The 16,841-nt window shown below is 44.0% G+C and overlaps 1 protein-coding gene across 7 annotated transcripts in view; it reads right to left on the bottom strand.

The window, feature by feature from the left end:
* LOC109864452 (DISP complex protein LRCH3) overlaps positions 1-5,774 on the bottom strand; it is an 81,910-nt gene extending 76,136 nt beyond the window's left edge. For 4 of the 7 annotated variants that reach the window (XM_020452244.2, XM_031798591.1, XM_031798592.1 and 1 more), the window contains exon 1: positions 5,382-5,772. In XM_020452244.2, the coding sequence (XP_020307833.2) occupies positions 5,382-5,625 (244 nt within the window). In that variant the 5' untranslated portion in view covers positions 5,626-5,772. Of the gene's footprint in view, positions 1-5,381 lie in introns of all 7 variants that reach the window. The other 3 variants (XM_031798589.1, XM_031798590.1, XM_031798594.1) reach the window with 2 other exon arrangements.
* Positions 5,775-16,841: the final 11,067 nt, after the last annotated feature.

Below are 16,841 nucleotides of genomic sequence, written 5' to 3'. Positions count from 1 at the left end.
TCCAGATAGCAGATGTTCTGAAAGAGCTGCAAAACCTGGACCCGTACAAATCAGCTGGGCTTGACAATCTGGACCCTCTATTTCTGAAACTATCTGCCACCATTGTCGCAACCCCTATTACCAGCCTGTTCAACCTCTCTTTCATATCGTCTGAGATCCCCAAGGATTGGAAAGCTGCCGCAGTCATCCCCCTCTTCAAAGGGGGAGACACCCTGGACCCAAACTGTTACAGACCTATATCCATCCTGCCCTGCCTATCTAAGGTCTTCGAAAGCCAAGTCAACAAACAGGTCACTGACCATCTCGAATCCCACCGTACCTTCTCCGCTGTGCAATCTGGTTTCCGAGCCGGTCATGGGTGCACCTCAGCCACACTCAAGGTACTAAAAGACAGTACTGTGCAGCCGTCTTCATCGACCTTGCCAAGGCTTTCGACTCTGTCAATCACCATATTCTTATCGGCAGACTCAGGAGCCTCGGTTTTTCGGATGACTGCCTTGCCTGGTTCACCAATTACTTTGCAGACAGAGTTCAGTGCGTCAAATCGGAGGGCATGCTGTCTGGTCCTCTGGCAGTCTCTATGGGGGTGCCACAGGGTTCAATTCATGGGCCGACTCTTTTCTCTGTGTATATCAATGATGTTGCTCTTGCTGCGGGCGATTCCCTGATCCACCTCTACGCAGACGACACCATTCTATATACTTTCGGCCCGTCTTTGGACACTGCTATCTAACCTCCAAACAAGCTTCAATGCCATTCAACACTCCTTCCGTGGCCTCCAACTGCTCTTAAACGCTAGTAAAACCAAATGCATGCTTTTCAACCGGTCGCTGCCTGCACCCGACTAGCATCACCACCCTGGATGGTTCCGACCTAGAATATGTGGACGTCTATAAGTACCTAGGTGTCTGGCTAGACTGCAAACTCTCCTTCCAGACTCATATCAAACATCTCCAATCGAAAATTAAATCAAGAGTCGGCTTTCTATTCCGCAACAAAGCCTCCTTCACTCACGCCGCCAAGCTTACCCTAGTAAAACTGACTATCCTACCGATCCTCGACTTTGGCGATGTCATCTACAAAATGGCTTCCAACACTCTACTCAGCAAACTGGATGCAGTTTATCACAGTGCCATCCGTTTTGTCACTAAAGCACCTTATACCACCCACCACTGCGACTTGTATGCTCTAGTCGGCTGGCCCTCGCTACATATTCGTCGCCAGACCCACTGGCTCCAGGTCATCTACAAGTCCATGCTAGGTAAAGCTCCGCCTTATCTCAGCTCACTGGTCACGATGGCAACACCCATCCGTAGCACGCGCTCCAGCAGGTGTATCTCACTGATTATCCCTAAAGCCAACACCTCATTTGGCCGCCTTTCGTTCCAGTACTCTGCTGCCTGTGACTGGAACGAATTGCAAAAATCGCTGAAGTTGGAGACTTTTATCTCCCTCACCAACTTCAAACATCAGCTATCTGAGCAGCTAACCGATCGCTGCAGCTGTACATAGTCCATTGGTAAATAGCCCACCCTTTTTCACCTACCTCATCCCCATACTGTTTTATTTATTTACTTTTCTGCTCTTTTGCACACCAATATCTCTACCTGTACATGACCATCTGATCATTCATCACTCCAGTGTTAATCTGCAAAATTGTAATTATTTGCCTACCTACTCATGCCTTCTGCACACATTGTATATAGACTCCCCCTTTGTTTTCTACTGTGTTATTGACTTGTTAATTTGTTTACTCCATGTGTAACTCTTTGTTGTATGCTCACACTGCTATGCTTTATCTTGGCCAGGTCGCAGTTGTAAATGAGAACTTGTTCTCAACTAGCCTACCTGGTTAAATAAAGGTGAAATTAAAAATTAAAAAAAAAAAAAAAAAACTAAGATACAGTAGAATAGTATAGAAAACAGTATATACATATGAGATGAGTAATGCCAGATATGTAAATATTATTAATGTGACTAGTGTTCCATTCCTTAAAGTGGCCAGTGATTTCTAGTCTATGACTATAGGGAGCAGCCTCTAATGTGCTAGTGATGGCTGTTTAACAGTCTGATGGCCTTGAGATAGAAGCTGTTTTTCAGTCTCTCGGTCCCAGCTTTGATGCACCTGTACTGACCTCGCCTTCTGGACGTAGCGGGGTTAACAGGCAGTGGCTCGGTTAGTTGTTGTCCTTTTCTACATTTTGTTACAGACTTATTCTAAAACGGATTAAAAAGATATATAATCCTCAATCTACACACAACAAATAACCCATAGTTAAAGTTAAAATGTTTTTAGAAATGTTTTGCAAATGTATTACAAATAAAAAACAGAAATACCTTTACATAAGTTTTCAGTGCATAAGTGCATCCTGTTTCCATTGGTCATCCTTGAGATGTTTCTACAACTTGATTGGAGTCCACCTGTGATAATTTCAAATGATTTGGATAGACACACACTTGTCTATTTAAGGTGCATGTCCGAGCAAAATCCAAGCCATGAGGCCCAAAGGAATTGTCCGTAAAACTTGCAGACCGGATTGTGTTGAGGCATAGATCTGGGGAAGTGTACCAAAAAATGTATGCCGCATTGAAGGTCCCCAAGAACACATTGGCCTCCATCATTCTTAAATGGAAGAAGCTTGGAACCACCAAGACTCGTCCTAGAGCTGGCCATTTGGCAAAATTGAGCAACAGGGGGAGAAAGGCCTTGGTCAGGGAGGTGACCAAGAACCCGATGGTCACTCCGACCAAGCTCCAGAGTTCCTCTGTGGAGATGGGAGAACCACCCAAAAGGACAACCATCTCTGCAGCTCTCCACCAATTAGGCCTTTATGGTAGAGTGCTCAGACAGAAGCCTCTCCTCAATAAAAGGCACATGATTGTTTTGTCTTTAGGCTATTCAACCCAGCCGCCACACACCTGCCCTTCATCCACACAATATTTAAAGTGGAACTGACAGCATTAACTACTTTGCAGATATGAAACAGACAAAAATAATATCAGCCAAAAATATAAAATTCCCAGTTTATGCTCCAAAACCAACTTCACGGATTATAACTGACTCAACATTCCATGACCTACACTAAGGCATTATTGTCAGAAAAGATGGATGCAGTTCAATGCATGAATAATATAATTCACCAATACATTTCTGGGTAGTCCCCAAAAATATTGCTATCAGGTTGTAAATCACAGCTGGCCTGGTACATAGGCTAGTGTATCTATTCATGTAGCAAGCTAAAAACATGGAGCCTAATACTCGCCAGATAGCTAGCTGCTACAAACACATAACACCCACTGAATATGACCGGTGTCAATAAAGTAGGCAAAAAAAGTACGTCACGAATGCTCTAGATAACATGTAAACAGCCTAACCAACTCTCATAGTGCGAGTAAGATGGTCAATGAGGTTCTCTCTCATTTGTGTCAGGAAAAAGCTAGCAAGCTAGCCAAGTTTAGCCAGTTAGCTTGGGTGCTTGGTTGAGACAAGCATGGATTGGCAGGTCAGCTGCAGAAGGACGAATAGAATTCCCCAACATTTATCAGTGTAATTTTCATGGTCAACTAGCTGAAAAAGTTTGAGGGGGTTTATCTAATGGTCCTTCATTAGATTTTAGCACATCTTTCTCTGGCTGGCATTAGTTGTTGATCTTGATCTTGTTGATGTGCATAACTCAGGGAGAAAGAGCCAGCCTTTTCATGTTTGTTTCATCAATAGGACTGTAGAGTTCCCAAATGGAAGAGGACTCCGGTGGTATTTGTAGAAATCCATTCAGGTGTATTTTGTGGCTTTTGGCGAATGCATTCTAATGATCTAAAGTCGCGCTGTTGCTACTGACTGTAAACACACAGTCCTGTTCAAAGTGAATGATGACAGGCCCATGTGGCAACTGACTTGTTTTCATAAAGACCTATTGTAGCTCTGATTATGCAGACTGGTGCGCCATAGCCAGATTCCGCTCCTGTACGAGATAAAAACATTTATCTACTGCAGTGCCTATAAATTGTTAAAACGCACAGCTGCATTCCCACTCTATATTGCTATAGAATTTTCACAAATCCCTTAGAATATTTGGGAATTACATATACTAAGAATTTATGAAAATGTAAAATGGCCATAATTGTTCGCTTGTCAGAATTTGCAGTTTTTTTTTTCAAAGGTGTCATATTCTTCCTGGGGTGTATATGAATAGATTTTAATAAGATTACATGTTGCTTAATGACCCTAAACCCACCTGCCCTGCAGATATAACTGCAGGTTATGAGTCAACCTGCCCTAGGGGTCAGGGTCCAGGGCAAAAAAAACTCATAAGAGGTTAATTCCTGCATTCAATAGGCCTATAGGAGACTGAGAAGAAACGTGAAATTGGTGAAAGAAGGGGAAAACTATAGAAGAGAGAAGTACTGTTATGTCATGAGCCATCCAAACTATACGTGTGTTTAGTGGCCGTTTGTGACCGTCTGGAGCAGGGTTCATGAAATTGCCACATGGTGTCAAAGCCCAACCCCCCCAGGCAACCACAATCCCTCAACATCTGCACTGACTGTCCACCGCACATAAACAGTCACGACGGTGCAGCGTACCATGCCTAAAAATGAGCATCGCATCACAAACAAAAATAAATCCCCGTACAGTATTCCCTCTGTCATTTTCAAAACCACAAATTGACGGCAAAAACAGGTAATGGCGACAACACTGGTTGTTGATTCAAATCCTTACACATCCAATAGGCGTCCCGATTTGCCAGTTCTCGCTCAACGTATTATAACGTTGAGTGTCTGGGAATGTACTTGCAGCAGACACATGTACAATTTTATAACTAGCTAGCTACATCCATATGAAAATATGAACTGACGAAAGTTGGGCGTAGCTAGATAGCGTCAACAAGCCACCAGTCAAATAAACGTTGCTTTCAAGCTAGTCAGTTAACTATAACCTCATACGTTAGCTAACGCTACAAATAAACAGGAACATTGCCATATAGCTAACTTATTTAACATGGCGCTAGTTGAGCGATAATTTGCTCACTTCCCAAAGCAAATAGTTAACTGTAACTAAATTAGCTAGTTAGTTTGCTAGTAGCCAAACCGTAATTCTCGTTCAGTCACACCCGTGTCTACTGTCTCTGGAAAGGTCTGGACGCTGGCTAGCCTTAGCTCGCTTGCTAATGTTGTTGGCCAGGCAGTGTCCTGGCGTTAGCTAGCAGGATAACTTGGTACTCCAAGTCAAAACAAGTTTATTTTTCGAGCCGCTGGCTGGCTGGCTAGTTACCCACCCACCGTCGAGGTGTCTTTTTGGGGTTGTTCCATGTAATTGTATTATCAACATTTTAAAGACAAGTTCCATCTATTCTGCTGCGCGAGTCTCGATCCCCACTCACCGGCCCGAGTTGTGTCTGTAAGGTCGTGGTTTGCGGCGCTCCTCGGGAACTCCTTCAGTTTCCTGCCGCTGAGGTTGAGGCAACCAGTTGCCGAGGCTTCGTCTAATGCCCTGTCCAGTGACCGATTCCAAGGTACAGGAACCGGTACCCCTACTCCATTCCCGGGAGCCCCTACAGTTCCAGAATTACCGACCGCAAAAGTAAGTCCGGTGTTCTCCGCAGACAGCAACACCGAGGCCGCCATTACACAGCTTGCTAACTCCCACCGATTCTCCCTATTCTGGAGCCCCTAGATAGTAGTACGCAGGCGCATAATGTGAGGGCAGACTGAAAGCGTTGAGGAAGGGAGAGGCTAGTTTGGGAATTCGTCATGCGCAGTGATGATAAAGAAGAAAGATTTCCCCACCCGAGCCGTACATACTTTCAAAGCAACGAGATATGAATGACGTCATCCATCTGCTGGTATGACGTTCCTGGCTGTTTTGGATTTTCTTCTCAAAATCATTTTGTGTTACTTTGAACTTTGTCACAATTATTAGGCATTTTAAAGCCTAAAAACGACAGATAGTGGTCCTCAATAGGGGGCATAGGAGCCCCAGGAAGTTGATTACAGGGGTCCCTGAAAAAGCAGAGATGAAACAGAAGAACCATAATATAGAACAAACGAACTGGTGGGTCTCAGAAAGGAAACTTTTGAGAACACCAACAATAGTACTTAGGTAGTGTCCTATAATGATACTATAGCCCAAGAATGCAAGTGTGTCTGCCTGACCACTATTGAAAACAGCTTGATTGGTTTAAACTTTTTTAATCCCAAAGGTAACTAGATCAAATCAAATTGAAGAATAATACAAACAAATTGGCCCAATTGAAATATTGCGTGTATTACATATCAGTTAACTAGTATAGCTCCTGCCAATCAGGGTAATTTTGTAAATGCCAGATCTCCTTGGCAAAACGCTTACTTCACCAAAGTTTTCGCCAGTGCCGTCAGATGTTGCGTGTGACTAACCTACTAACGGACCAGGATAGATCCACAGTCCCCTCCCCAATTTCATTGTGAGCATGTTAGCCAAATTTCAACACTCTTGAGTCAAATAGATCAAGAGATATAAACATGTGCCCGTTATAGCACCACCGTTTGGGGTTCGATACGAATGTTCAAATCAAATCGTAATTGTCACATGTGCCGAATACAACAGGTGTAAACCTTACTGTGAATTGCTTACTTACACGCTCCTAACCAACAATGCAACCAAAAATACAGATAAGAAGAGTGAAAGTAACAAGTAATTAAAGAGCAGCAGTAAAATAACAATAGTGAGACTATATACAGGGGGACACCAGTACAGTGTCAATGTGCGGGGGCACCGGTTAGTTGAGGTAATATGTACATGTCGGTAGAGTTATTAAAGTGACTATGCATAGATGATAACAACAGGCGGTGTAAAAGAGAGGGGGGGGGGGGGGCTCAATGCAAATAGCCCGGGTAGCCATTTCATTAGGTGTTCAGGAATCTTATGGCTTGGGGGCTAGAAGTTGTTTTTGAAGCCTCTTGGACCTAGACTCGGCGCTCCGGTACTGCTTGCCGTGCTGTAGCAGAGAGAACAGTCTATGACTAGGGTGACTGACCATTTTAGGGCCTTCCTCTGACACCACCTGTTATAGAGGTCCTGGATGGCAGGAAGCTTGGCCCCAGTGATGTACTGGGCCGTTCGCACTACCCTCTGTAGTGCCTTGCGGTCGGATGCCGAGCAGTTGCCATACCAGGCAGTGATGCAACCATGCTCTCGATGGTGCAGCTGTAGAACCTTTTGAGGATCTGAGGACCCATGCCAAATCTTTTCAGTCTCCTGATGGGGAATAGGTTTTGTCGTACCCTCTTCACGACTGTCTAGGTGTGCTTGGACCATGTTAGTTTGTTGGTGATGTGGACACCAAGGAACTTGAAGCTCTCAACCTGATCCAATGCAGCCCCGTCAATGAGAATGGGGGCGTGCTCGGTCATCTTTTTCCTGTAGTCCACAATCATCTCCTTTGTCTTTTTCACGTTTTCGGGAGATGTTGTTGTCCTGGCACCACATGGCCAGGTCTCTGACCTTCTCCCTATAGGCTGTCTCATTGTTGCCAGTGGTCAGGCTTACCACTGTTGTGTCATCTGCAAACTTAATGATGGTGTTGGAGTCGTGCCTGGCCGTACAGTCATGAGTGAACAGGGAGTACAGGAGGGGACTGAGCACGCACCCGAGGGGCCCCTGTGTTGACGATCAACGTGGCGGATGTGTTGTTACCTACCCTTACCACTTGGGGACAGCCCATCAGGAAGTCCAGGATCCAGTTGCAGAGGGAGGTGTTTAGTCAGTATATCGTTCGCATTGGCCTCGTCAGACTCGTTAAAGGAAAAAAATGATTCTGCCAGTCCGTGGTGAGTAATCACAGTTCTGATGTCCAGAAGTTATTTTTCGGTCATAAGAGACGGTAGCCGCAACATTATGTACAAAATAAGTACAAAAATAAGTCACAAAACCATGCAAATAAACACAAAAAAAAACCACATTCGGTTGGGGTCAAGTAAAACGTCTGCCTTCTTCTCCGGCACCCTCTTACCATTCTTGGATATGTTGAGTCTTGACAGTGTTTGTAACGTGTACCAAATGTTGTTATGTATCTATGTGGCAGACCATGTCCATATGAATTTGTATTGGGGCGGCAGGGTAGCCTAGTGGTTAGAGCGTTGGACTAGTAACCGGAAGGTTGCAAGTTCAAACCCCCGAGCTGACAAGGTACAAATCTGTCGTTCTGCCCCTGAACACCCACTGTTCCTAGGCCGTCATTGAAAATAAGAATTTGTTCTTAACTGACTTGCCTGGTTAAATAAAGGTAAAATAAAAATTGGTCAGTAGCGGCCATGTTGTTTTAGGTACAAGTCTGGAAATGATTGTGTTCAGAGATCTTAGATCCATAGATGCCACATACAGTGCCTTCAGAAAGTATTAATTCATATGTCTTGACTTACAGCCTGAATTCAAAATTGATTCAATATGTTTTTCCTCACCCATCAACATACAATACCCATAATAAAAAAGTGAAAACATGTTTAGACATTTTTTGAAATGTATTGAAAATGAAATACAGAAATATCTCATTTACATAAGTATTCACACCCCTGAGTCAATACTTTGTAAAATAACCGTTAGTTGCGATTACAGCTGTGTTTCCACACCTGGATTGTGCAATATTTGCCAATTCTTCTACTTAAATTCTTCAAGTTCTGTCAAATGTGCTGTTGATCATTGCTGGACAACCATTTTCAGGAGTTGCCATAGATTTTCCAGTAAATCTGTCAAAACTGTAACTCTGTCACTCAGGATCTTTCTTCTTGGTAAGCAACTCCAGTGGATTATTTATTAGATTAGGCCTTGTGTTTTAGGTTATTGTCCTGCTGAAAGGTGAATTCCTCCCAGTGTCTGGTGGAACGCAGACAAAAAGATTTTCCTCTAGGATTTTGCCTGTGCTTAGCACCATTCCGTTTAATTTTTATCCTGATAAACTCCAGAGTCCTTAATGATTACAAGCATACCCATAACATGATGCAGCCACCACTATGCATGAAAATATGGAGAGTGGTACAAAGTAATGTGTTGTATTGAATTTGCCCCAAACATAACACGTTGTATTCAGGGGGCGAAAAAAAGTTAATTGCTTTGCCACATTTTTTGCAGTATTAATTTAGTGCCTTGTTGCAAATGTGATGTATGTATGTGAATATTTTTATTCTGTACGAGCTTCCTTCTTTTCACTGTCCAATTAGGTTAGTATTGTGGAGTAACGAACAATGTTGTTGATCCATCCTCAGTTTTCTCCAATCACAGCCTGTTTTTAAAGTCACCTCATGGTGAAATCCCTGAGCGGTTTCCTTCCTCTCCGTCAACTGAGTTAGGAAGGACGCCTGTATGTTTGTAGGGACTGGGTTTATTGGGAAAGGGAAGGGAATACCTAGTCAGTTGCACAACTGAATGCATTCAACCGAAATGTGTCTTCTGCCAAAACGTTCATGTTTTGGCAGGGAAGCAGTTGTTTCACCCGGGAAGCAGTTGTTTTTGGGGCTTAACTGCCTTTCTCAAGAGCAGAACGCCAGATATTTCCACCTTGGCTAGGGAATTTCGTTACTGGCCCAATGCTTTTAACGGCTAGGCTACACCATCCACAGTGTAATTGATATCCTTTTGAACATGGTGAAGTTATTAATGTCTGCTTGTTTTATTTTTACCCATCTACCAATAGGTGCCCTTCTTTGCAAGGCATTGGAAAACCTCCCTGGTCTTGGTGGTGGAATCTGTGTTTGAAATTCACTGCTCGACTGAGGCACCTTACATACAGTGGGGCAAAAAAAGTATTTAGTCAGCCACCAATTGTGCAAGTTCTCCCACTTAAAAATATGAGAGAGGCCTGTCATTTTCATCAAAGGTACACTTCAGCTATGACAGACAAAATGAGAAAAAGAATCCAGAAAATCACATTGTAGGATTGTTAATGAATTTATTTGCAAATTATGGTGTATACAGAGAAATGATCATCAATGATGTCGCTCTTGCTGCTGGTGATTCTCTGATCCACCTCTACGCAGACACCATTCTGTATACTTCTGGCCCTTCTTTGGACAAATCAAATCAAATTTATTTATATAGCCCTTCGTACATCAGCTGATATCTCAAAGTGCTGTACAGAAACCCAGCCTAAAACCCCAAACAGCAAGCAATGCAGGTGTAGAAGCACGGTGGCTAGGAAAAACTCCCTAGAAAGGCCAATACCTAGGAAGAAACCTAGAGAGGAACCAGGCTATGTGGGGTGGCCAGTCCTCTTCTGGCTGTGCCGGGTGGAGATTATAACAGAACATGGCCAAGATGTTCAAATGTTCATAAATGACCAGCATGGTCGAATAATAATAAGGCAGAACAGTTGAAACTAGAGCAGCAGCACAGTCAGGTGGAAGTTGAAACTGGAGCAGCAGCATGGCCAGGTGGACTGGGGACAGCAAGGAGTCATCATGTCAGGTAGTCCTGGGGCATGGTCCTAGGGCTCAGGTCCTCCGAGAGAGAGAAAGAAAGAGAGAAGGAGAGAATTAGAGAACGCACACTTAGATTCACACAGGACACCGAATAGGACAGGAGAAGTACTCCAGATATAACAAACTGACCCCAGCCCCCCGACACATAAACTACTGCAGCATAAATACTGGAGGCTGAGACAGGAGGGGTCAGGAGACACTGTGGCCCCATCCGAGGACACCCCCGGACAGGGCCAAACAGGAAGGATATAACCCCACCCACTTTGCCAAAGCACAGCCCCCACACCACTAGAGGGATATCTTCAACCACCAACTTACCATCCTGAGACAAGGCTGAGTATAGCCCACAAAGATCTCCGCCACGGCACAACCCAAGGGGGGGGCGCCAACCCAGACAGGATGACCACAACAGTGAATCAACCCACTCAGGTGACGCACCCCCTCCAGGGACGGCATGAGAGAGCCCCAGCAAGCCAGTGACTCAGCCCCTGTAATAGGGTTAGAGGCAGAGAATCCCAGTGGAAAGAGGGGAACCGGCCAGGCAGAGACAGCAAGGGCGGTTCGTTGCTCCAGAGCCTTTCCGTTCACCTTCCCACTCCTGGGCCAGACTACACTCAATCATATGACCCACTGAAGAGATGAGTCTTCAGTAAAGACTTAAAGGTTGAGACCGAGTTTGCGTCTCTGACATGGGTAGGCAGACCGTTCCATAAAAATGGAGCTCTATAGGAGAAAGCCCTGCCTCCAGCTGTTTGCTTAGAAATTCTAGGGACAATTAGGAGGCCTGCGTCTTGTGACCGTAGCGTACGTGTAGGTATGTACGGCAGGACCAAATCAGAGAGATAGGTAGGAGCAAGCCCATGTAATGCTTTGTAGGTTAGCAGTAAAACCTTGAAATCAGCCCTTGCTTTGACAGGAAGCCAGTGTAGAGAGGCTAGCACTGGAGTAATATGATCAAATTTTTTGGTTCTAGTCAGGATTCTAGCAGCCGTATTTAGCACTAACTGAAGTTTATTTAGTGCTTTATCCGGGTAGCCGGAAAATAGAGCATTGCAGTAGTCTAACCTAGAAGTGACAAAAGCATGGATTAATTTTTCTGCATCATTTTTGGACAGAAAGTTTCTGATTTTTGCAATGTTACGTAGATGGAAAAAGCTGTCCTCGAAATGGTCTTGATATGTTCTTCAAAAGAGAGATCAGGGTCCAGAGTAACGCCGAGGTCCTTCACAGTTTTATTTGAGACGACTGTACAACCATTAAGATTAATTGTCAGATTCAACAGAAGATCTCTTTGTTTCTTGGGACCTAGAACAAGCATCTCTGTTTTGTCCGAGTTTAATAGTAGAAAGTTTGCAGCCAGCCACTTCCTTATGTCTGAAACACATGCTTCTAGCGAGGGCAATTTTGGGGCTTCACCATGTTTCATTGAAATGTACAGCTGTGTGTCATCCGCATAGCAGTGAAAGTTTACATTATGTTTTCGAATAACATCCCCAAGAGGTAAAATATATAGTGAAAACAATAGTGGTCCTAAAACGGAACCTTGAGGAACACCGAAATTTACAGTTGATTTGTCAGAGGACAAACCATTCACAGAGACAAACTGATATCTTTCCGACAGATAAGATCTAAACCAGGCCAGAACATGTCCGTGTAGACCAATTTGGGTTTCCAATCTCTCCAAAAGAATGTGGTGATCGATGGTATCAAAAGCAGCACTAAGGTCTAGGAGCACGAGGACAGATGCAGAGCCTCGGTCCGATGCCATTAAAATGTCATTTACCACCTTCACAAGTGCCGTCTCAGTGCTATGATGGGGTCTAAAACCAGACTGAAGCATTTCGTATACATTGTTTGTCTTCAGGAAGGCAGTGAGTTGCTGCGCAACAGCCTTCTCTAAAATTTTTGAGAGGAATGGAAGATTCGATATAGGCCGATAGTTTTTTATATTTTCTGGGTCAAGGTTTGGCTTTTTCAAGAGAGGCTTTATTACTGCCACTTTTAGTGAGTTTGGTACACATCCAGTGGATAGAGAGCCGTTTATTATGTTCAACATAGGAGGGCCAAGCACAGGAAGCAGCTCTTTCAGTAGTTTAGTTGGAATAGGGTCCAGTATGCAGCTTGAAGGTTTAGAGGCCATGATTATTTTCATCATTGTGTCAAGAGATATAGTACTAAAACACTTGAGCGTCTCTCTTGATCCTAGGTCCTGGCAGAGTTGTGCAGACTCAGGACAACTGAGGTTTGGAGGAATACGCAGGTTTAAAGAGGAGTCCGTAATTTGCTTTCTAATAATCATAATCTTTTCCTCAAAGAAGTTCATGAATTTATCACTGCTAAAGTGAAAGTCATCCTCTCTTGGGGAATGCTGCTTTTTAGTTAGCTTTGCGACAGTATTAAAAAGGAATTTCGGATTGTTCTTATTTTCCTCAATTAAGTTAGAAAAATAGGATGATCGAGCAGCAGTAAGGGCTCTACGGTACTGCACGGTACTGTCCTTCCAAGCTAGTCGGAAGACTTCCAGTTTGGTGTGGCGCCATTTCCGTTCCAATTTTCTGGAAGCTTGCTTCAGAGCTCGGGTATTTTCTGTGTACCAGGGAGCTAGTTTCTTATGAGAATTTTTTTTAGTTTTTAGGGGTGCAACTGCATCTAGGGTATTGCGCAAGGTTAGATTGAGATCCTCAGTTAGGTGGTTAACTGATTTTTGTCCTCTGGCGTCCTTGGGTAGGCAGAGGGAGTCTGGAAGGGCATCAAGGAATCTTTGTGTTGTCTGTGAATTTATAGCACGACTTTTGATGTTCCTTGGTTGGGGTCTAAGCAGATTATTTGTTGCAATTGCAAACGTAATAAAATGGTGGTCCGATAGTCCAGGATTATGAGGAAAAACATTAAGATCCACCACATTTATTCCATGGGACAAAACTAGGTCCAGCGTATGACTGTGACAGTGAGTGGGTCCAGAGACATGTTGGACAAAACCCACTGAGTCGATGATGGCTCCGAAAGCCTTTTGGAGTGGGTCTGTGGACTTTTCCATGTGAATATTAAAGTCACCAAAGATTAGACTATTATCTGCTATGACTACAAGGTCCGATAGGAATTCAGGGAACTCAGTGAGAAACGCTGTATATGGCCCAGGAGGCCTGTAAACAGTAGCTATAAAAAGTGATTGAGTAGGCTGCATAGATTTTATGACTAGAAGCTCAAAAGACGAAAATGTCATTTTTTTTTTGTAAATTGAAATTTGCTATCGTAAATGTTAGCAACACCTCCGCCTTTGCGGGATGCACGGGGGATATGGTCACTAGTGTAGCCAGGAGGTGAGGCCTCATTTAAAACAGTAAATTCATCAGGCTTAAGCCATGTTTCAGTCAGGCCAATCACATCAAGATTATGATCAGTGATTAGTTCATTGACTATAATTGCCTTTGAAGTAAGGGATCTAACATTAAGTAGCCCTATTTTGAGATGTGAGGTATCATGATCTCTTTCAGTAATGACAGGAATGGAGGTGGTCTTTATCCTAGTGAGATTGCTAAGGCGAACACCGCCATGTTTAGTTTTGCCCAACCTAGGTCGAGGCACAGACACGGTCTCAATGGTGATAGCTGAGCTGACTACACTGACTGTGCTAATGGCAGACTCCACTATGCTGGCAGGCTGGCTAACAGCCTGCTGCCTGGCCTGCACCCTATTTCATTGTGGAGCTAGAGGAGTTAGAGCCCTGTCTATGTTGGTAGATAAGATGAGAGCACCCCTCCAGCTAGGATGGAGTCCGTCACTCCTCAGCAGGTCAGGCTTGGTCCTGTTTGTGGGTGAGTCCCAGAAAGAGGGCCAATTATCTACAAATTCTAACTTTTGGGAGGGGCAGAAAACAGTTTTCAACCAGCGATTGAGTTGTGAGACTCTGCTGTAGAGCTCATCACTCCCCCTAACTGGGAGGGGGCCAGAGACAATTACTCGATGCCGACACATCTTTCTAGCTGATATGCACGCAGAAGCTATGTTGCGCTTAGTGATTTCTGACTGTTTCATCCTAACATCGTTGGTGCCGACGTGGATAACAATATCTCTATACTCTCTACACTCGCCAGTTTTAGCTTTAGCCAGCACCATCTTCAGATTAGCCTTAACGTCGGTAGCCCTGCCCCCGGGTAAACAGTGTATGATCGCTGGATGATTCGCTTTAAGTCTAATACTGCGGGTAATGGAGTCGCCAATGACTAGAGTTTTCAATTTGTCAGAGCTAATGGTGGGAAGCTTCGGCGTCTCAGACCCCGTAACGGGAGGAGTAGAGACCAGAGAAGAATCGGCCTCTGACTCCGACCCGCTGCTTAATGGGGAAAACCGGTTGAAAGTTTCTGTCGGCTGAATGAGCGACACCGGTTGAGCGTTCCTACAGCATTTCCTTCCAGAAACCGTGAGAAAGTTGTCCGGCTGCGGGAACTGTGCCAGGGGATTTACACTACTATCTGTACTTACTGGTGCCACAGACGCTGTTTCATCCTTTCCTACACTGAAATTACCCTTGCCTAACGATTGCGTCTGAAGCTGGGCTTGCAGCACAGCTATCCTCGCCGGAAGGCGAGTACAGCGGCTGCAATTAGAAGGCATCATGTTAATGTTACTACTTAGCTTCGGCTGTTGGAGGTCCTGACGAATCGTGTCCAGATAAAGCGTCCGGAGTGAAAAAGTTGAGGAAAAAATAAATAAATATATGAACGGTAATTAAAAAGTGAAAACCGTAAAGTTGTCAGGTAGCAAAACAGGTTAGCAACAAAACGCACAGCAACTCGAAAACAAGCCTGCAAGTTGTGGACACTGTGTTAACTATCCTCCAGACGAGCTTCAATGCCATACAACACTCCTTCCGTGGCCTCCAACTGTTCTTAAATGCAAGTAAAACTAAATGCATGCTCTTCAACCAATCGCTGCCCACACCTGCCTGCCCATCTAGCATCACTACTCTGGACTGTTCTGACATGTGGACAACTATAAACACCTAGGTGTCTGGCTAAACTGTAAACTCTCCTTCCAGACTCACATTAAGCATCTCCAATTCAAAATTAAATCTAGAATCGGCTTCCTATTTCACAACAAAGCATCCTTCACTCATGCTGCCAAACATACCCTCGTAAAACTGACTATCCTACCGATCCTTGACTTCGGCGATGTCATTTACAAAATAGCCTCCAACAATCTACACAGCAAATTTGATGCAGTCTATCACAGTGCCATCTGTTTTGTCACCAAAGCCCCATATACTACCCACCACTGCGACCTGTATGCTCTCGTTGGCTGGCCCTTGTTTCATATTCGTCACCAAACCCACTGGCTCAAGGTAACCTATAAGTCTTTGCTAGGTAAAGCCCCACCTTATGTCAGCTCACTGGTCACCATAGCAGCACCCAACCTGTAGCACGCGCTCCAGCAGGTATATTTCCCTGGTCACCCCCAAAGCCAATTCCTCCTTTGGCCACCTTTCCTTCCATGTTCTCTGCTGCCAATGACTGGAATGAACTGCAAAAATCACTGAAGCTGGAGACTCATATCTTCCTCACAAACTTTAAGCACCAGCTGTCAGAGCAGCTCTGTCCCAACAGCAGAGCTTTCTTTTCAGCACCATGGAGTGATTCCTTATCACCACTACACCGGCCTATCAGCAGAGCCTTGTCTGGCAGAGAAACAGTTCATTCGGCCTCATTTAGTGCCTCATTTACTGCCTTTAAAAAAACAAAAACATAGCTGACTAGCTTAAATAAATGTGATTTCTACTGACAATTGAGATCTACAAACTATGCCATAAGGGAAAGATGAGCAGATAAGAGGCAATCCGTAATTTCGATTAAAACATTAATGAGCGAGCTAAGATGGACATAGTAAAAAAACAACATTTGTTTAGCACTTTTGAAATGTACAGCAACAGAATTCAGAACATGAGCCGTTCTTACAGTGTTCTCCCTGTACACTAAGTAAGAACCATATATTAAATAAAGGGGTATATAAGCAGACAATGAAAGCTCTTACAATATTTGATGATGACATTTCTCTAAAACAGGCTACAGGCAACACCAAGTTAGAACAGTAGGCTAAGTTATGAGGGGGAAAGGGACCAAATGATTAAGGTGAGGCACATGGGATACTAACAGCTTACTACACAACATACTTCTCAACTACAGTATACATATCTCCCTGGCATATTACATAATTTAAAACAGATAATGATCCCACAGTCCCTTCCCCAATTTAATCGTGGGATGCAATAACAGCCCAAAACAACAACTCTTATTTGGGGGGATGTAATGTGAATACACAAGAGAGATAAAAATGGAAGCAAAATATCACATAGAAAATACTACAATACCCATAATTCATAGTTTGAGGACATACCT

The sequence above is a fragment of the Oncorhynchus kisutch genome, linkage group LG19, assembly GCF_002021735.2.
Source record: "Oncorhynchus kisutch isolate 150728-3 linkage group LG19, Okis_V2, whole genome shotgun sequence".
Classification (NCBI taxonomy): domain Eukaryota; kingdom Metazoa; phylum Chordata; class Actinopteri; order Salmoniformes; family Salmonidae; genus Oncorhynchus; species Oncorhynchus kisutch.
Note: the sequence above shows the minus strand (reverse complement) of the source record. Positions and strands in the feature narration are given on the sequence as shown.